The sequence below is a fragment of the Camelina sativa genome, chromosome 13 (assembly GCF_030686135.1).
Source record: "Camelina sativa cultivar CO46 ecotype springtype chromosome 13, ASM3068613v1".
NCBI classification, from domain to species: domain Eukaryota; kingdom Viridiplantae; phylum Streptophyta; class Magnoliopsida; order Brassicales; family Brassicaceae; genus Camelina; species Camelina sativa.
Window position 1 is genome coordinate 1,969,325 of NC_141892.1, and position 19,340 is coordinate 1,988,664.

The 19,340-nt window shown below is 36.6% G+C and overlaps 6 protein-coding genes across 7 annotated transcripts; 3 read left to right on the top strand and 3 right to left on the bottom strand.

Annotated features, from left to right (window-relative positions):
* The first annotated feature begins 23 nt into the window (after positions 1-23).
* Positions 24-3,307, top strand: LOC104734533 (uncharacterized). 2 transcript variants are annotated; one of them, XM_087481779.1, is made up of 14 exons: positions 24-226; positions 337-501; positions 598-687; positions 766-894; positions 966-1,034; positions 1,111-1,207; positions 1,319-1,421; positions 1,614-1,836; positions 2,189-2,302; positions 2,403-2,534; positions 2,613-2,693; positions 2,795-2,911; positions 3,003-3,071; positions 3,156-3,307. In XM_087481779.1, the coding sequence occupies exons 1-14, from the start codon at positions 125-127 to the stop codon at positions 3,213-3,215; spliced, it is 1,551 nt and encodes a 516-aa protein (XP_087337905.1). In that variant the 5' UTR covers positions 24-124; the 3' UTR covers positions 3,216-3,307. The 2 variants fall into 2 exon arrangements, 1 of the variants encoding a protein (XP_087337905.1); XR_015578269.1 differs by having other exon boundaries at positions 47-226; positions 2,179-2,302.
* A 187-nt stretch (positions 3,308-3,494) lies between these two features.
* On the top strand, positions 3,495-4,774 carry LOC104734535 (large ribosomal subunit protein eL43z-like). The gene is made up of 5 exons (XM_010454134.3): positions 3,495-3,585; positions 3,746-3,785; positions 4,158-4,246; positions 4,362-4,444; positions 4,545-4,774. Exons 1-5 carry the CDS (start codon positions 3,583-3,585, stop codon positions 4,606-4,608), a joined length of 279 nt encoding a protein of 92 aa, XP_010452436.1. The 5' UTR covers positions 3,495-3,582; the 3' UTR covers positions 4,609-4,774.
* A 397-nt stretch (positions 4,775-5,171) lies between these two features.
* LOC104734534 (polyubiquitin) lies at positions 5,172-6,903 on the bottom strand. Its single transcript, XM_010454133.2, has 2 exons — positions 6,689-6,903; positions 5,172-6,284 (listed from the first exon to the last, which is right to left on the bottom strand). Exon 2 carries the CDS (start codon positions 6,282-6,284, stop codon positions 5,367-5,369), a length of 918 nt encoding a protein of 305 aa, XP_010452435.2. The 5' UTR covers positions 6,689-6,903; the 3' UTR covers positions 5,172-5,366.
* A 554-nt stretch (positions 6,904-7,457) lies between these two features.
* LOC104734536 (high mobility group B protein 7-like) lies at positions 7,458-9,368 on the bottom strand. Its single transcript, XM_010454136.3, has 7 exons — positions 9,023-9,368; positions 8,755-8,928; positions 8,370-8,454; positions 8,219-8,305; positions 7,893-7,937; positions 7,685-7,755; positions 7,458-7,601 (listed from the first exon to the last, which is right to left on the bottom strand). Exons 1-7 carry the CDS (start codon positions 9,097-9,099, stop codon positions 7,574-7,576), a joined length of 567 nt encoding a protein of 188 aa, XP_010452438.1. The 5' UTR covers positions 9,100-9,368; the 3' UTR covers positions 7,458-7,573.
* LOC104734537 (peroxidase 52) lies at positions 9,362-11,488 on the bottom strand. The gene is made up of 4 exons (XM_010454137.3): positions 11,028-11,488; positions 10,731-10,922; positions 10,465-10,630; positions 9,362-9,955 (listed from the first exon to the last, which is right to left on the bottom strand). The coding sequence occupies exons 1-4, from the start codon at positions 11,250-11,252 to the stop codon at positions 9,564-9,566; spliced, it is 975 nt and encodes a 324-aa protein (XP_010452439.1). The 5' UTR covers positions 11,253-11,488; the 3' UTR covers positions 9,362-9,563.
* Positions 11,489-16,683: 5,195 nt separating this feature from the next.
* Positions 16,684-18,826, top strand: LOC104734538 (uncharacterized). The gene is made up of 2 exons (XM_010454138.2): positions 16,684-16,908; positions 17,103-18,826. Exon 2 carries the CDS (start codon positions 17,112-17,114, stop codon positions 18,675-18,677), a length of 1,566 nt encoding a protein of 521 aa, XP_010452440.2. The 5' UTR covers positions 16,684-16,908; positions 17,103-17,111; the 3' UTR covers positions 18,678-18,826.
* Positions 18,827-19,340: the final 514 nt, after the last annotated feature.

The window sequence follows — 19,340 nt, forward strand, 5'->3', positions numbered from 1 at the left end:
CCCATCACGACACTTCTGAATCAGTCAGAGGCTTTCTCTTCGTCGTCTCTTACTTCTCCGATTTGCCTCTCATCGGTCTTCGGAGACGTTGACCTTCGAGCTCGTATCAGCGAGAGGGATCCAAATGGCTGGCAGATTCCGATTAGATGCGGTTGTTTCGGCTATAGTCACGGTGCACCCGCACGAGATTCCGGCGTTGCTCCATTCCTCTTCCTGCTTCTTCTTCGTACCGATCTTCCCTCTGTCTCCAATTTTGTTCGCGTTTCAACCATTGATTTCGAGTGTTACTTAAATATGTCATTGGTTCTTCTTATTACTCCACGATGAGAATTTCAGATTTTGAGCGCGTATTTTGTTGTTCTGCCACTCCGCGATGAAGGAGCAATATCGCTGGGATTGTCAAAGCTCCCTGGCCTGTTCGTAGGATCTCTGTTTCTCACTCTGATAGCTGCGCCTCTCTCCACCTTGATCTTCTCTTTGCCCAATTTGTCCAAATCCAAGGTACTCTTTTACCCAATTGAGATAAGTTTCTACTTTCTACCGGGTGGGGTTTGCTTATATAATCTCTTACACATACATGCTTCTCGAAAATTGCAGGCTTTGGTTATAATACATAGATTCTTTAGTCTATCGCTTGTTCTATGTTTCCTTCTTTGGCGGGCTTCTCCTACAGAGTCTAATTCAAAGGTAAGATAGAAGACTTTTATTATTATTATTCATAAGCTCATGTCTCTCATTGGTTTAACACATACTACTGCTTCAAAGGATGCAGTTAATTCGGCATCCAGTCTAACAAAATATCCAAAACTTGGTATCGCTGGAGCTAATCCTGCTACTGGATGGGACAACCATGGCTGGTTTTACATTTCTGTTCGAGTTGGATTTTTCCTTTGGGTATGACTAACTAACTCAACATCAAGTCCGTTGAATGTAGCTGTATACTTTACATTTTTTTTGTTTCCTAGGTTGCGTTGCTCAATCTCGTTGCTATATCTTCAACATGGGCTAGGATAATAGACGTTATGGATAGTGAGGTAGTTTCTGCTGGCTTTTAACTATATTGTGAAGAATTGGGTATTGTTTCCAAGGATAACGCATTCTTCAATCCAGTCAGGTGCAAGGTTGTTCGGTTTTGTTGGTGCTGGTGCTACCCTTGGACAGCTTTTTGGATCAGTGTTTGCTGCTACGACTGCTTGGATGGGTCCATGTAGGCATCACATTTTCTGATGATTGTTCCATTTATAGCATAAGTACCTAGATGATAGAGATATCTTCTTATGACATGTTGATTTGAAACTCAATTTGATGTTCATTACAGATCTACTTCTATTTGCTGCTCTTCTGATGGAATTTGCTGCACAGTCTTCAAAAGGGATCACCAATGATATTACCCAGTCCTCTGAGGAGTTGTCTCCTCTAAGGTTAGCTAAGCTACAATTTGTCTCCATATATGAATGATGAATATGATTTTCAAACCCACCTCTTTTTTCTGCTACGTTTTCCCATCTTAAGTTTGGAATATTTAGCTATAAGTCTTAGATTTCTAGTGTGAGTTTGACTCAATTATTCTCATTGTTGGTCAAGAATTTGATCTTTGGTTTCATTTCTGTTAGGAGAACTGATAATGATCATCAAAGTGAGAGAATACAGGAAGCTTCTTCTCCAAAAATTGGTTCTCCAAAAGCTGCTTCTCCTAAATCGCCTATCTCCACATCCAGACCCCAGCTTTGGGCCATCTTAGACGGAATGAGACTTATTCTAGTATCGCCTTATCTTTTGCTCGTGTCTCTGTTCCTTTGGCTTGGTGCGGTCATCTCCTCATTCTTCTATTTCCAAGTAAGACAAAATCTTTTTATTTTAAATGATTTTCAGATATAAGATTAGCTAAATCATGTGAAGGTATTATCAAAAATAGCTGACGATGCAATAGTAGGCTTGTCACGTGAATCAGCTTCTTCCCTGTTATATACTATTCATTTGCCTGCCTAGTAACCATGGCTCCTTGTTCTTCAACAGCCGTTTGAACAATATTCACAACATAAAGATTAAAAAATCCCTTTGTTTCTAGTGCTTGCAAACTATCGCTTCTGATACAAGCTGTTGCTTTAAAATTCCTTTTGTTTTCTTGGAGTGTATTAAAGAAAGCTGAACTCTTACTGTTTCACTGATGAAACAAAGTTCACTGCAGAAAGTGAATATAATTGCCGCGACAATCACATCTTCCATTGGTCGAAGAAGACTGTTCGCCCAGATAAACAGCTTCGTTGCAGTTTTCATACTCATTGGACAACTGACTCTAACGGTATGTTATATACGAGACAAAATTCACTCATTGATTCACCATACCTGGAAGTTTTCTTATCATGGTCCACATATATCTGTTTGTATACTAAATCTTACAGGGCCGGATCTTGACTATAGCCGGTGTCACCATTGCAATATCTGCATCTCCATTTGTTGCACTTGGGAATTTGGTTGCTATTGCCATATGGCCAACTTGGGTTGCAGTTGCTGTGTCTGAAACCTTGAGAAAGGTCTGTGGTTTACATCAATCTCTCTCGTGTTACATTACTGTTCCATTAATTGCACTTGCACATTTTACAACTTGGTAGGTGACAACTTATGTTGTAACTAGACCTGGAAGGGAACTCTTGTTCACCGTTGTCTCACAAGACGAGAAATACAAAGCTAAGGTACTGAATCTATCGTTTTCTCAACTTTAGATTAAAAATCAGTTCTGCTAAAAGGACTTTACACTTGGTTTTATTTCTCATTCTTTGCTCCATGGTTTCAGGTATGCATAGACGTGATTGTTCAACGACTTGGAGATGCTGCAGCTGCGGGACTATTTGAAGTCCTTACCATTGCTCTTGGCGGTCAAACATCAACTGCTTCACTCTATGCCTTGCCAGTATGATAAAAAGCTTCCTACTTTCAGACAGTTCTTTGTGTATGAGTTCTCCATGAAACTCCTCAACAAGTCTCCATTGTTTTTTTCACAGGTGTGTTTAATATGGATAGTCACAGCGTTCTTCTTAGGCCGGCGACAAGAACAATTGGCAAAACTCCAGGTGGGTTCATCTTTATAGGAACAAAAATCTTGGAAAAAAAGTCGCATTGATGCAGAAGATGAGAGGCTTCAACTTCACATGTAGGAGTTATGGGAAAGCAACTTAACCCCAACCGAGATGATGAAGGTTCAGAAGGCGGAGTAATGGTTAAAAGCTTAAAGAACTCAGATTTTTGGATTATACTGATAAATATTGTACAAAGGAAAGTTTTATTTCAGTTAGAAAATTTATATCAAGTGTATTTGTATCCCACATCTCCAAGCATAGGAAGTGATAACTTGCAATAACGAAATAGTCAAAGAGACAAGCAAAACCCATACATTGGCGATTTAATTGCATTGCAATATTGGGCTTTAGTGAATGTTATGGCTTGATTCGAACTAATATGGGCTTAAGGTTGAAGCATGAAACCCTAGAGTTCCTTACGTGCGTGTCTATATAATTTACATCCTCCGCCAACTTTGCCCTTTATTCTCCGCCTAGCTGCCTCTTGTCCACGTTTCCGGCGACAATGGTGAGGTTTTTTTTCTTAATCGTCCATGAAAACCTGAGTCAATTTCTCCAAATCACGATTTTAATAAACAAATACGTGAAATACATTAATTCGTGAATTTCTGCACTTGTTATATTGTGTGACATTAAAGTTTTCATTTCTTTTTCATGTGGGTTTTTAGACCAAGAGAACGAATAAGGCGGGAATCGTGGGAAAATATGGTGAGTGCCTTTATGAAACTATACCTCTGTTCTATGATAACTTGCACCCCTGCAACTAAAGTATATATACATCTTTACATTTCTTTTGATTGTACCTTGAGGTTCAAGCCAATGCATATTGTCACGTCAGCCTATTTAACGAGTTGGTTAGCACATTTAGTTAGTCTTTGATTTTGGAATAGACTGGTGGATTATTGGGGAATTGAGTTGGGACTTGGGAATAGGTTTTAAAGAATAGTGAATCAGTTTTATTATTCATACTTGTTTGTTTTGTCATTGACAAGTGGATTCAGTTTCAAATCTATCATGAAGATCCACATATTTGTTGTAACTCCTCTGTTTCTGAAGCTGATTGTTTTGTATTTTCTATAGGCTCACGATATGGTGCCAGTCTTAGGAAGCAGATCAAGAAGATGGAAGTGAGCCAGCACAGCAAATACTTCTGCGAGTTCTGCCGGAAGGTACTCTTTCTCTCTCTCTCTCTCTCTCTCTCTCTCTCTCTCATGATCTCAAATTAGTTGATGGTGTTCTCTTTGTTTCTTTGATTTTAATAAGGCTTTGATCTGTAAATTTCAGTACGCCATCAAGAGAAAGGCTGTTGGTATTTGGGGTTGCAAGGACTCCGGGAAAGTTAAGGCCGGTGGTGCATACACTATGAAGTAAGCAAGAAAGATTCATGTTATTCTCAATTCTTCCATTGTTTAATTGTGATGATTGGATTTTTTTTATCTGTTGTCTGTTTATATATGCTTTTGGCAGCACTGCTAGTGCGGTGACAGTGAGAAGTACCATTAGACGGCTAAGAGAGCAAACCGAAAGCTAGAGACTGGAACCATTTTACAGAGAATTTTCTTCATCTATTTATTTATATAATACAGAGCACAAACAAGTTCCTTTAGTGGGTTTTGTTTTCCCTAAGTGGAGTTCGTTGTAGTATTTTTGAGTTTCTTAATTGCATTTGCCAATTTGAATAGAAAGATCTTCAAAAAGAAGACAAACAAGCATAGCCAAACAAGAAATATTTACGTTTGGTTTTGTATCTTTACAGTGTTTACGTTAAAATATTTACGTTTTGATAATGATGCTTTCTAAAAAGACGAGGACAAAACTAAAGAGGGCTAACCAGAAGAAAAAAAACACAAGAACACCTCTAAAAGGCACATATGAAGGATCACCAGCCTTTATTGTTCACAGCTTGAGTTTTGATTAATGCTTTATGTTTTGGGAAGAACATCCCTTTATCAATTAAACTCAGTCTCAGAGTCATTCCTTCATCTCCTTCGTTCAAACCTAGAAGCAGCTTTGCTCAGACATCTCATCATCATGTACTGTCCCCTGTTCAAACCATCCTTCGGAACTTAAAGCTAAATACTTTTACCGAGGACATTGAGGAAACCATCGGAATTTTACTAGGTTCACAATGATATAATTCCATTAATTCGATTTGACTTGAGAAAGAAAGAAGAGAATAAAAAAAAAAAAGCAGCAAACATAGTTCATCAAATATTTATTTGGGTGCTTGTAAAGCCCCCAAAATACACAAGTTTTTTAAAAGAAACTTTAGCGTAACCATAACAGAGTTTAGAAACCACCACGGAGACGAAGGACCAAGTGAAGGGTCGACTCCTTCTGGATGTTGTAGTCGGCCAATGTGCGACCATCCTCAAGCTGCTTTCCAGCGAAGATGAGACGCTGCTGGTCCGGAGGGATACCTTCCTTGTCCTGGATTTTAGCCTTGACATTGTCAATGGTGTCGGAGCTCTCAACCTCGAGTGTGATGGTCTTGCCTGTGAGAGTCTTGACAAAAATCTGCATACCTCCACGGAGACGCAAGACCAAGTGAAGAGTAGACTCCTTCTGAATGTTGTAGTCAGCCAAAGTCCTGCCGTCTTCAAGTTGCTTTCCGGCAAAGATCAACCTCTGCTGGTCTGGTGGAATACCCTCTTTATCCTGGATCTTGGCTTTAACGTTGTCGATGGTGTCAGAGCTCTCCACCTCCAAAGTGATGGTCTTTCCCGTCAAAGTCTTGACGAAGATTTGCATACCACCACGAAGCCTGAGAACAAGATGAAGGGTCGACTCCTTCTGGATGTTGTAGTCAGCCAAAGTCCTGCCATCTTCAAGCTGCTTACCGGCGAAGATCAACCTCTGCTGGTCCGGTGGGATACCCTCTTTATCCTGGATCTTGGCCTTAACGTTGTCGATGGTGTCAGAGCTCTCCACCTCCAAAGTAATGGTCTTTCCAGTCAACGTCTTGACGAAGATTTGCATACCACCACGGAGCCTGAGGACCAAGTGAAGAGTAGATTCCTTCTGGATGTTGTAGTCAGCCAAGGTACGTCCATCTTCTAGCTGCTTACCGGCGAAGATAAGCCTTTGCTGATCCGGAGGAATACCTTCCTTGTCCTGGATCTTGGCTTTGACGTTGTCGATTGTGTCAGAGCTTTCCACCTCGAGGGTGATTGTCTTTCCGGTGAGAGTCTTAACAAAGATCTGCATCTGTAATTCACAAACAGAGATTGATACATAACCCAGATCAAATCCAAAACAAGAATCAAATTATCAAACCTAGATAAAATTTACACGTTATCAATCGATACAAAACTGAGAAAAATCAAAGAAACTAATTATCAAACCTAGGGTAGAATTAACAAGTTATCAATCGATACAAAACTCAATTTCTTTGAGAAAAATCAAATCAAATTCAAAGATAAGTAACTCGATATGCGAAAAAAAAAACACGAACCCTAATCGAGGATTAACACAAGAGGGATCTATCCGTGAAACTCAAATCAAACCAAATACAAAAAAAAAAAAAAAAAAAAAAAAAAAAAAAAAAAAAACAGATTCTCAATTGCGATCGGAAGTAACAAGTAATCGTATTAGAGATTCAGAATTTTTACCTTGATCACGATTGAGAGATTTGATTGATGATTATTAGGTTTTAGGAATTGGAAAGCTGAATTGTGAAAGAGATAAAGAGGTCGTCGGGTGTTACATCGAAGAGGATGAGGGCGACTCGGTCATGAGGAAGTTGAGGCGGTGAAGCATTAGCCAATCATAACTAGACACGTATGTATTATGACGTGTATTGGGCGTTGTTTACACGCAACTTCTTGAATAAGGGCCAAATTATAGTCCACGGGCCAATGAATATGAAGGCCCAAAGAGAACCATTAACAAATTATAAATACTAAATTCCACTTATATTTATCTTTTCATTTAAACCAAAAATCCCAAGAAAGAATGAGAGAAAACTAAACAAGCCATACAACAACACTAGTAAAAGTAAATCATGAGTGGTAAAGACGTCGATGACGACGATCAAATCCTACCTGAATTCCTAACGCTCGCATTAGGGTGGACCAATTCTTTAATCTACGTGGTAACGATGCACTTGCTCATTGTCACCGTCGAGACTTGCTTGTTCTGGCCTTTACTACCAAATTACCCCCACGTTTGTGGAGATAGTGTTATCGGGATAGTGATTTTTTAATACATTACTAGCGTGATAGGGTATGCTTCAAGAAATATTTACGTTTGGTTTTGTATCTTTACAGTGTTTTCGTTGAAATATTTACGTTTTGATAATGATGTTTTCTAAAAAGACGAGGACAAAAGAGGGCTAACCAGAAAAAAAAAAAAAAAAAAAAAAAAAAAAAACACAAGAACACCTCTAAAAGGCACATATCAGCAGCCTCTATTTACATAAATTCCCAAAAAAAAAAAAAAACTAAACCTGTATACACAACCAAAAAGCCAAAACTCTCTCCACTAAATCGGGATCCTCAGTAGTCCAGCAGAGTATCGTCTTCCCTGTTTCAATGAAAGTAGTAAAGGTGAGACAACAAGGGATATGGTACTGTTGTATTGTTCACAGCTTGTGTATTAACTCATACCAAAACTCATGCCCGAAATGATCAGATGAATCATACTCCTCCTCTTCTTGATGAACGTAGCTCTCATAAAACTGTACAGTAGTTGGAAAACAAATTGAAGCATAGTGACAACAATTTATGCAAAAAGACGGAAACACAGGCAAGGCTTCTTTGGTTATTATATAAAGAAAAAGAAAGAAACAAAAAGAAAAAAAAACATGAGTCTGACCTTGTCATATCTCCCAACATATTTCGAATCTGCCTCATCATCTGCCTGCAAATTGGTCATCACAATTTTCATCAACCTCTGGTTCAAAGTTAGCAACGTCTGTTTTCAAACAAAATTGTATGCAAACATTGCAATCCTTTCCAAATACTTGTAAAACCGAAGTATGTCACAAGAAGATCTCTTTTTGAACTACCATTAAACCTAATTCAAGTCTACAGCTACCTCAAGTATGCCTAGTCATTAGATATACCCAGGTCTCATAAAAGAAACATCAACCAACTAAGCAACTTCTAATACCCTGTAAACTCAGGAATCTAACAATGTACCTTGTAAATAGTTTTAGCTTCTTGGTTTAATTTCCTGCTGTGGGCCAAATCAACCTCCATAGCACGAGCATTGAAGGGTTTTTGTTCCTGAAAGACAAGAAGCATTAAGGATGCAAAAAAAAAAAAGAGGTCTTTTTAATAATATGAATACCTCTGGTGACATGTTCTTCCACACATTGAAACATATTCTGCTAGCATCCACCAAGTTTCCATTGTACTTTTCCCTAAAATCCTCTCTAGAGAAAGAAACAATGGTGTTACTGAAGAGTTTACTCACTCACTACTCAGATTTCACTTTTCACTATCAATTTCCCCACGCTTATTGCATCACACCACCAAAAGAACCAACAAAAGGTTCAATATTTCACTTAAAAGGAAAGACATTGACCATAATGAATTAACTTCATCACTCCCCTTTCTAGACTTAAGCATTCAAAATTTCACTTTTCTACCTACATCTAAAACCCCAAGAGAGTGACTAGAATTTAACCACAGCCGTATTAAGGTAACAGAGTAAAAGTCTTTGGTTACTGTACAAGAAGAAGACGAACGGTGATCTAGGTTCATCGTCAAAGCTCTCGACTGGTTTCGAGATATTATCGACTTTGCCACTCGCAATGTACTTGAATCTCTTCACTTCCTTTCTTTTCTGACCGCAGCACTCGTGCATATCAAACAGAGCAATCGCTATCATAACACCACATTCTTCACTGTAATATATAAAATCCCAAAACAGAGTATCACCAATCTAGATTTAGAAAACCTAAAAGAAACTGAATCGACGAATCCTAAAAAGAGCAATACCATTTCTCAAAAGCGCTTCCATCAGCAGCACGACGAACTGCTTGAACCCTTTTACGAGTTCTCGGCCGAATCGCCATTAATGCTCATCTACGAATTTTTCTATTTCTGACAGAGCAAACAAAAGTTCTAACCTTTACTGTCTCAGGTGCACGAGCGCTTAAACATCGGATCGCTTACGTGTCAATTAGCGTATTTTAGCGTTAATGGATTTTACTGCTAAAGTGCGCTTAACAGATAACGCGCGGGACACACTTGGCGCGTCCTTAAAAACAGAGGAAATCTTCCCGCTTAAAAAGCTTAATCAGTTTTGATAACCAATAGAATTTAGACACGTAATTATTAATTTAAAATAAAATTTCATTAGATTTTTAATGCGAGAATACACACTTACTTGAACACAAAACATGTAAAGGGAAAAGAAAAAAATGAAAAGGGATCTTCCATAATTTTTTTTGGGGGAAGACCAATCTTATTATTGTCACCAACTCAAATATCAAAAGGTAAAATCCAATAGGAAAAAGACACGTGGTGTGGGTTTGAATCAGTTGGTCCTCCCGCACATTTTGCGGATCTCACCGCTACTACCAGTCAAGGGGCTAATATCACCCATCTTGATCATAGCCGCCGTGAAGTCGGAGCTAAAGCTTGACGGGTTGTTGCTGTAGCCACGGACGATGGAGTCAGTGGAGCCGCCGTTGAAGAGCACCTGGTCGGAATGTAGGAGACCTTTTTGAGCCACGAGGTTCTTGAAGTAGTTGTTGTCGAAAGAAGCAGCCGTGGTGACGTCGAGTGGAGCTAGGTTTCCGTCGCCGGAACCGGTTGCTCTAGGGCAAGTTCGTTGACGTGTGGTGGCGAAGGCTGCGTTGATGTTTGTTTCGTTGTAGATTCTCGCTCTGAAGCTCGTGCAACGGGATTGTCCGATCGTGTGTGCGCCTGTAAACAAAATAAAAAAAATGAATGATTAGTTTAATAGTTGACTTAATTATCTGTTAATTAAGTATCATTTGAATTAGTTAATTAGTCGGTGTTGCGTAACAGTAATCTACTAATCTAACATGATTACGTAGTTTTGGCAAAAAAACAGAATAAGTCGGTGGTGCGTTAGAAAAATGTGTTGAAAAAACAAACACAAAGAAACAAAAGAAGAGTCGACAAAAATCAAACAACGCAATCAAATTATATTTTACTTTGTGTCGAATATGTTGACTAGTGTGGTCCTTTTGAAATATTTGTTTCTTTCTATCTTTCATCATTCTTTTTATTTTTGTAGGACAAATAGGTAACAGACAAAACTTTAAGCAATTTTATTTTATAAAACACGAACACATATTAGGAAATTATTTTTCTTGTCACGATATTCTAAAATATGCAAACAACGTTAGTATAGGTAGCATGTATATAAAAGAAAAAGGAATTGGGTTAAGAAGAGAAACGAAACGGACCGGAGAGGGCAACCATATCTCTGGTGGATAGGCCAACGGCACTGAAACTACTAATGAGTTGGCTTAGACTCGAAGTCGGTCCAGGAATGTTACTATTCGCGGCCGCTTGGCTTGCCGTTCTTGCATCTCTTCTTCCTACTTTCACATTCCAATTCGGTCCTCCAAGCTGATCAACAAAGACAAACGAATAATGTTAATTAGACCGGTTTAATCTTTTAAAAATTTGCAAATCCGGATTGATCAGAGAGGTAATATATGGAGCTTACAGCTACGACGGAGTCTCTAGCTGCAATGGCTAAGATATCAGCACAAGACACAACACCGGGACATGCTTTCTCAACCGCTGATTTGATGTTGTCGATCACATTAAACCCGCGAGCGGAATTGCGGTTCGGGTTCGCGTTTTGTTCACCAGTGAAGCTCGATGTGTCATCTAGTAGGATAGAACCGTCGCATCCCTATATACGTAAGTTATAACTATGATTAGAAATATATAACCATTATGCTAAGTTTCTTGGGATGCAAGCTAAGGAATACAGAAAAAATAAAGTATAAAGACTTACGTTGACGAAACAATCGTGGAAGAAGAGACGGAGGATAGATCCACCCATGCGAGCCTCGCTTCTAACGGCAGATTTAACGGCAGTTTGGACGGTGGAGAGGAGGTTAGGGCAAGAAGTTGAGTAGAAATTAGTCGTGAGTTGGGCGTCGACGACGTTATTGTTATTACCTTGGAGTAAAAGTGTAACCACGAGAACTATAATGGAAATAATCTGATTTGAAGCCATGGTGTTGTTAGGTGAAGCAAAAGACTTGATCACAAGACTTAGTGTTGATTATTGTATTTGAAGAACAAAGCATAACAGAATCGAGGTTTATATAGAGACGTGAAGGATGTTCTGAAGTAAAAGATTTGGTGACCCAACGCGGTGAAAAATGTGTACTTCTGTTACTTTTATTTATCTTAATTTTCATGACTCATGAGGGTTGAATTATCATTTTGTATGGAATCGACTTTGTAATTATCTCCGTAGTAGGACAGAGAGGTTATAAACTAAACCAAAATTTGTAAGTGATAAAAAAATAATTCCCTAATGTGAACTAAATAGTATATCCATCGGATTTTTGTTATACTTTTTAATTTCACTAGTCGAAATCGAAAATAATTTTACGTTGGATGGAAATATATATCTACAGATATAGTATTTATTGGATATATATTACATGGATGAATAAGAGAGATTCTGTGAAGGTTTGTTAACTGGTTGTAAATTTAGTTTGAAATAAGTTATTTATTGTGAACTAAGTTTCCTTTAAACAACGCGTTGTGACTGTTTGAAATTTGTTATTCATTATTGTGAACTCTTCTTTCTTGCTAATATCAAATACTTGTTTAGCCATCTTACTGGTTGATGATTCGATATGCATACTAATATTTTTTTCCCCCGTTACCAGCATAGAAAAAGGAAAGGGTTTTGGGAAACTATGTGAAAACGCGTCTTGTTTATGATAGAGCTCGGCCACAAAAGGGTATATACATATGTCGAAATCAGTCTCTTTTTTTTTGTTTGTTTTTTTTTTTTTTTGTATGTGTCCAAAATCTCTTTATCTCCAATGTTTTCAAACATCAAAAAGGCAGAGAGATATCAACAAACGATTTACATTATTGATGATCTTTGGTAAAATATGCCAAGAAAATTGTAACAGTTCGGATTTTAAAATAACGTCAACTATCATAACAACAAAAAAAAATCATCAATCGTGTTTAACTCACATAGTCGTCGTACGTAATTGAAGATGCGTGACTTTTGTTAGCAATTATTTTTTTACTGTTCGTAAGTGCAAACAATATACGAACAAAAAAAAATCGTGATGGTATATATTGACAATTTTTGAATTTATTTTTCAACACTTTGAGTAGCAAACTTAGATTTGAACAAAGATGAATTAAAATTGACGATCGAAGAAACGTGGGAGGACGAAGACAAACATATGGCATTTACTAATATCACGAGTTCTAAAATTGGTGATGCAGACATAGCTAAAAATAATTGATCTGGCTATCCATATCAAAAAATTATTAAAAATTCCTATAAATAAGTAGTGTTGGTTCAACCGGTTTGAAAAGTGTTTACGGTTATGAAATCGAATTTAAATTTTAGATGTATCAATACAATGAGTAAGATGTGATTTACGCTTGTCGACCCACCACACGTAACACATTACTCACCCGAGGGATAACTACGGCCAGGATCAAAGCACATGATGAGCATATATCTATTATTTTACATTTTTACTGGAAAGTACCGTATTTGTTTGTGACAGAAAATTTCTAATTCATTTTAGATACGTTTAATTAGTACACATATAGTTAAGCCATGATATTTTTACTAACAAAAAGTTTTGGATCTAGAGATCCCCGTAATCTCTTCATGATTGAATCATAGCTGCAGGTTGAATTAGTCATTTTCTTATTGTAGAAATCGGAACTCGAAATTTTGAAGACTCTCCATTTTTTTGGTAGCTAACTAGTTTAACGGTTAAACGTGGTTCGAAGGTGATCATAAACACCTTGTCCGAAGCCCTGAACACCAATAAATAGTCAACACACGCACCAATGTTTGTTCACAAGTATATAAAATCAAACTCAAAAGAAAAAAAGAAAAAAATTAGGCTCTTGAACCCTAAATTCTCAATCTTTACCCTTACGCCACCCCATACTGGTCAATCACTTGGTGCTTTTCGTATGTTTTTTCCACGTTGATTTTGATGCCTTAACTAATGTTTAGTATCTTTTTAGGTTAACGGTCGTAATAATAAATAATCAATGTATCAAAGTCACCATATACAGTTATATATTATGGATTAGACATATATCCTTTTCAGCATACACCATGAAATTAAAATTATACAAGAGTTTGTTAGAGAGAGTTGTCAAGAATAGTGGCCTATTTATCTAATTAATACTTTAGACGACCAAACATTTGATTTTGTGAAAAGAGAGCTTACATTACTAGATTTGTTAAATCTTACCATATTTCTTTCCACTTCCCAGCAAGTCATTACGTTCCTTTGATTTCTATTTGCAGAAACATTACATTACATAATTACATCAAGGTTACACTCAGCAGATTAATTTCTTTTCTATCACACTAATAATATACGATACCTTTTGAAATATAAATATCAAAATAGATAATGCTAATGTTTATACTAAATTACTAATCTAGTGTGAAGAGATCTTTCTCGTAAAACGAATTATATGTTTAAATAATTTAGATTAAAAGACTAGCTATAAAACAAGGATCAAGGGTAGAAGAAGTCGAACACTTTTACACTACGCGGCTTTTTACAGGATGTTACTACTTTACTATGGAGGCACGCCTCTCACTTTCCAGGTTACTATATGCGTTATATCAGAATCAAGCTAATTAAGTGGCATTTGAAAACAAACAAAAATTTAAAGTTAGATACCTTCACCGGTCTCATATTCACACCAACCTAAAAGGTACTTATATAAGAAATATAATCAAACCTTTTTTAGTAATCAAAGAGAAGAAACAAAGAAAGGCTTCTAGATATAAACTCAAATATATGTTACTTCAAAGTACAGGAATGTTCATTGAATTTTGAGTACTAGCCACTAGCTAGCATTTGCTTGTTGACGCTGACTTGGAACGTTACATTTTTTAATATATCATTGGGCCATTTGAACAAAACTTGTGTTCTTCACAAATTCACAACTACGTTCGTTAAAATTTCTAGAACTATATAAGACTAACGTTTTTTTTGGTCATGAAACCTCCCTTATTTTGTTTGTAAGTTAACGCTGCTTGCCACATTTAAATTAAATACATTTGGTAGCCCTTATTATAATCAATACCACTATATATGTGAATATATACAAGAAAAAAATAACTCATAATTCGGAATCAACTATCTGTAATTATATTTTTTAATTAAGGATCACCTACATTGGTTAACAGCTTCGAATATTAGAAAAGATATAAACCTCCATGTTAAGGTCAATAAGTGGAAAAAGTTGTTAGAGTGAGATTGCTACAAAGATTTTTTTAAACACTCTTTGCAGCATATATTGAAGACTATTATTTGAATTGTCAATTACGTAGAAAATGCCAAAATTAACTAAAGAAGATGGGACAGTTTATATAAAAAATATTACCAACACAAATGTATATATTAATCATAAACGTAATTATCTTAGTCTCCATTCAAAGGCAAACAAAAATACAATTGAGTTGAAAATGATAGTAAGTCTTAGTCCCTTCAGAGTTTTAGTTTTCAGTCTGTTTGAGAAGCCTAGATACCAAAATGAAATGTTTACATAGCAGATGATTTAGATAAACCGCTTAAGATTTGAGTATGATTTTTTTGCGTTTGAAGAATGTATTTCATGATAGTAAATGTTTGCTCTAATTTTGTAGGAAACAATGAATGAGATAAATGAATATATAAAAATACAAATTATCTAGATTTTAATCGTTCACTGCAGCGTTTATTTGCATTTACATATAAAATATCTATATATTAATTCACGTATACAATTACAGATTTACAGCCATAATATAATTATAATTACATAACAATTTACAAATAAAAAGCAATACCAACACAGCACGCTCGTGCATTCTTTATATTAGAAAATAACAACTACGACGATCAGCATATTTCTGAAAGTGGTTCTGCTCCAATAGCTTCCATGTGTAAGGTATCTCAAAGTCTTAAGATCCTTAATCCGAACCAAGTCAACCATATATGTCGTCTTCCATTATTTTAGTCAAAAGAGGGGGAAAAAAACTTACTAAACTAAACTATATGACATCATTGAGATCATTTGACTGAATGTGCCTAACTTTTTATATTACAGCTTTGGATATGAATAATTGACTGTGTAACGAAGATGCTGCAGATTCTTTGTACATTATACATATATGATATATCTATATAATTTTACCATCAACGCTTCGATGAGACGTTAAAGGGGGTGGGTGTGCAGTCAAAATACGAAAAAATCCCAAAAGATGATGTTATTGACATATATATAATAGCATAGCAACCACATACATATGATATGAGTCAAAAGTATGAATGTCACGAATGAGTTGACGTTTTCAACTTTTATTCACCGGTTTAATCATTGATTTAAAAACTAAATCCATACTCTACCAAAAATAACCGGGTCGATACTATGAATTATGTAATATCTTATGTATCCTGCTACAAGCTATTTTTAAGGATCTTTTTGGGATATGATCATGATATATTGATATCTGAAAGAAAAATTTCGACACAACAGTTGGAAGATTTGGTGTTCCTTTGCTCGAGTCATACATTATCATTATGTACAAGTACGTACAAGGCATGTTGTTGTGAAAGATGACATCCTAAATAGGCAGTGACAATACTAAAGTGCTATTCAGACTTGTTTGATTGGTCTGTAAAAACTCGTTCTCGACAGTACCAAAGATAAGTTGACATTTTTCTATTCGACTTTTTTGTTTCGCAAAACATTATGGTGGAAGGTTCGAAATTCCTGGAAAAAAAAAAATCAAATACGCGTCTGCTTGTTGGAACGTCCAGTTCGGTAGATCTGCTAATCTTTTGTAAAAACATTTGGGCCTAAATCCTAATGAACATGGGTCTCCTTTTGTTTGATGTTCTTTGTGGACTAAACTCTTTCAAAACATGGAACAAATGAAAAACCAATTTCAGTTATTACAATTCACAACCACATGTACAAGCCACACACTGAATCCAAAATATAATAACGCCACTAAATTAATATCACTGAACCACACATTGTGGTATGTTTTTTTGGAGTTTTAACATTTACGACATAACTAAAAGTTATTTGAGACAAACATAGGTTATACAACGTGGAACCGATGATCAATGAATAACGACTAACGTATGTTCTCCAAGTTGATTATCAAATTGATTAACGTATGTACGTTCATGATGTGTTGTCAAGAAGTTATTAGGACACACATAACTTATTAAACTATACTATACTATAAATGTTTTTTTTTGCGTCAAATATATCTTCTAACGTTTTCGACACTTACTGTTAATTATAAGCGCAAACCCAAAAAAAAAAAAAAAAAAACATTCATTTACAGTAAATAGTTAATATTTTAAAATCAATTTTTATGATAGATATATTAACATTAAGGTGATGACGTGGCCCTATGACCCTCTATGGCTCTTGTTCTAACTAACTGTTTCGATGTCTCTCGCTTATCAATTTTAAAGTCACCATCTTTTTGCTTTAAATCGATCCTTCAGGATTCAAAATTTCAAACCTCTGAATTAAACCTTCGTTCGTCTCTTTCGTTCTGGGTTTCTCTGTAACTGTAGCCAATTCCAATTCTGGGCATGTAACTCGTTCCAAAAAGTTTCCTATTCAATCTCGTCCCAATTGAGGTTTTTTTTCCATCTTCTTTTGTCAAAGTTGAAGACTTTATTCGTTTTGAATGTGTCCATAAGTAGAATCATCTTCTTTGAATCGCTTTCATACCTCTGCTTTTATTGGGTTATCAGACTTTTGCCAGCGATGTCTTTTGACTAGCTTTTCCCTGTAAAGGATTTGTCTTTACCTTTTTCTTTTTTCTTCTCAGGAAGACACAATGGGTTTAAATGATAAGATTGAAGGATCTGATGATAGTTGTAAAAAAGCTAGGGTTTCATGTCCTCCTGGTCTCTCAACATCTGATAAGACTCTGTTTAGTGAAGAAGAGAAACCTAGGAGATGGTCGGAGAGCTCGTTGCCTGATGTTTCTAATAGGGTTAAGCTTCTGAGTTTTGGTTCTGCTTCTGCTAGATTGAAGAGAATGACAGAGGAAAGAGATGAGGTTTCACGCTCAGTTAGCAACATAAATCTCCGGGAAAGAATCAGTGTGATGTTTTCCCGGAAAATAGAGTGGGCTTGCTTGATGAAATTAGGTAAGCAATGGCTTAGAGACCCTCTTAACATGGCTCTTTTCTTGTGGATCCTTGTGGTTGCTGTCTCTGGTGCGATTCTCTTCATGGTTATGACTGGTATGTTGAACAGTGTTTTGCCCAAGAAATCACAGAGAGATGTCTGGTTTGAAGTTAACAACCAAATCCTCAACGCATTGTTTACTCTGATGTGTTTGTATCAGCACCCGAAACGGTTTTATCACCTCGTGCTTCTTTGTAGATGGAAGCAAGATGATGTTACAACGCTTAGGAAGATTTACTGTCAGAACGGGACTTACAAGCCAAACGAATGGGTACATATGATGGTTGTTGTTCTTTTGCTTCACTTGAACTGTTTTGCTCAGTATGGGCTATGCGGTCTTAACTTAGGGTTTAGAAGATCCGAGAGACCCCCCATTGGTGTAGCTATTTGCATATCTGTTGCAATAGCAGCTCCTGCGGCTGCAGGTTTGTACACTATTCTTAGTCCACTTGGGAAAGATTATCATTCTCAAGGAGACGAGGAGAATCAAGTGCAGCCTGTGGAAGAAGGACCGGTTACTACTAATCGCAAGTTCTCTCTTGAAAGGAGATATTCATTTGCTTCGTCTGCAGACGTGAGTAATCCTGAATGGAGAGGTGGGATTCTTGATATATGGGAAGATATTTCATTGGCTTATCTCTCACTGTTCTGCACTTTCTGTGTGTTTGGTTGGAACATGGAGAGGATTGGGTTTGGGAACATGTATGTGCACATTGCTACTTTTATTCTCTTCTGTTTGGCTCCTTTCTTTATATTCAACTTGGCTGCTATAAACATCGATAACGAGATGGTAAGGGAAGCACTTGGATATACCGGCATTGTGCTTTGCTTGTTTGGTTTGCTATATGGTGGTTTTTGGAGAATACAGATGAGGAAAAGATTCAAGTTGCCAAGTTATAACTTCTGTTGCGGGAGACCTGCGATTGCGGATTGTACACTCTGGTTATTTTGTTGTTGGTGCTCTTTGGCTCAAGAAGTCCGGACCGCAAATTCTTATGAAATAGTGGAGGATAGATTCTGCAAAAGAAGAGAAGAAAATAGTAAGATTGATGAGGTTCTGGTATCTTCATTGCCTCGTGAAGATGGTGTGTTTGATCCGAGTTGCTCACCTAAGGAGGACATGACCACGACGATAACTTGCTTGGGAGGTAAAAGTGATGAAGCTCTAAGTCCACCTTCTCCTCCATTCATACACAGAGAAGCTAGTTAGAACTACCAAGAGTTTTTAATCAAAGTTTGTTTGGAATTGTTCTGGATGAGGAAAATACTCAAATGGTAATCGATGTAAAACCAGATTCACTATTGGCTCCGTTTATACGGTTCAGGTATATTTATATTTAAACGGAACTAAAGTTCAAATTCGTTTTGTTTTGGAGTTTATGTAATTTAGGAGTCATATAAACCATCCAAAGCTGTTGCAAAAACAAGTAAAAAGCCAACCGCCATTATGTGATTAATGGGAATGACAAGAAGTTAAAAACTTTTTGATATGCTACAAACATACAAATAATTTTGCTCACGTTCTCACAAAACTGTGGAAGCAACTTTGGGCATATGTATCATAATATATGAGAAACAGACAAATTTTGGTGTCACAAAATTGTGTAAGCAACTTTGGTAAAGTCTTATGCAATGTGCGTAGAAATGACAACTAAAATGGAGGGAACAAAATATGTAGGCAAGACATGTGTGACTTGCTTGTAACATAATTTTTTTTCTTCATTCAAAACTTTTACAATGCACAGAAAATGAATATAACATGGCTTGTTCAAGTCAATATCCCCATCTTATATTTCACTTAAAAATAAAGATTTTCTTCAATGGAAAAGGGTTTGCGTATATTATCGCTCACTTAAGATTGAGAATAGGATTG

What these genes read in the sequence shown, in the direction of transcription:
- LOC104734535 (XM_010454134.3), top strand. An exon ending in GGGAATCGTGGGAAAATATG is followed by an intron (nt 3,786 to 4,157) that starts GTGAGTGCCTTT and finishes TATTTTCTATAG; the next exon opens with GCTCACGATATGGTGCCAGT. An exon ending in TCTGCGAGTTCTGCCGGAAG is followed by an intron (nt 4,247 to 4,361) that starts GTACTCTTTCTC and finishes TGTAAATTTCAG; the next exon opens with TACGCCATCAAGAGAAAGGC.
- LOC104734538 (XM_010454138.2), top strand. Translation starts at nt 17,112, where the DNA reads ATGGGTTTAAATGATAAGATTGAAGGATCTGATGATAGTTGTAAAAAA.
- LOC104734533 (XM_087481779.1), top strand. Translation starts at nt 125, where the DNA reads ATGGCTGGCAGATTCCGATTAGATGCGGTTGTTTCGGCTATAGTCACG. An exon ending in TAGACGTTATGGATAGTGAG is followed by an intron (nt 1,035 to 1,110) that starts GTAGTTTCTGCT and finishes TCTTCAATCCAG; the next exon opens with TCAGGTGCAAGGTTGTTCGG. An exon ending in GAGGAGTTGTCTCCTCTAAG is followed by an intron (nt 1,422 to 1,613) that starts GTTAGCTAAGCT and finishes CATTTCTGTTAG; the next exon opens with GAGAACTGATAATGATCATC.
- LOC104734534 (XM_010454133.2), bottom strand. Translation starts at nt 6,284, where the DNA reads ATGCAGATCTTTGTTAAGACTCTCACCGGAAAGACAATCACCCTCGAG.
- LOC104734536 (XM_010454136.3), bottom strand. Translation starts at nt 9,099, where the DNA reads ATGGCGATTCGGCCGAGAACTCGTAAAAGGGTTCAAGCAGTTCGTCGT. An exon ending in GGAAGCGCTTTTGAGAAATG is followed by an intron (nt 8,929 to 9,022) that starts GTATTGCTCTTT and finishes TATATATTACAG; the next exon opens with TGAAGAATGTGGTGTTATGA. An exon ending in ATGTTGGGAGATATGACAAG is followed by an intron (nt 7,756 to 7,892) that starts GTCAGACTCATG and finishes ACTACTGTACAG; the next exon opens with TTTTATGAGAGCTACGTTCA.
- LOC104734537 (XM_010454137.3), bottom strand. Translation starts at nt 11,252, where the DNA reads ATGGCTTCAAATCAGATTATTTCCATTATAGTTCTCGTGGTTACACTT. An exon ending in TCCACGATTGTTTCGTCAAC is followed by an intron (nt 10,923 to 11,027) that starts GTAAGTCTTTAT and finishes TTACGTATATAG; the next exon opens with GGATGCGACGGTTCTATCCT. An exon ending in CTAGAGACTCCGTCGTAGCT is followed by an intron (nt 10,631 to 10,730) that starts GTAAGCTCCATA and finishes TTTGTTGATCAG; the next exon opens with CTTGGAGGACCGAATTGGAA.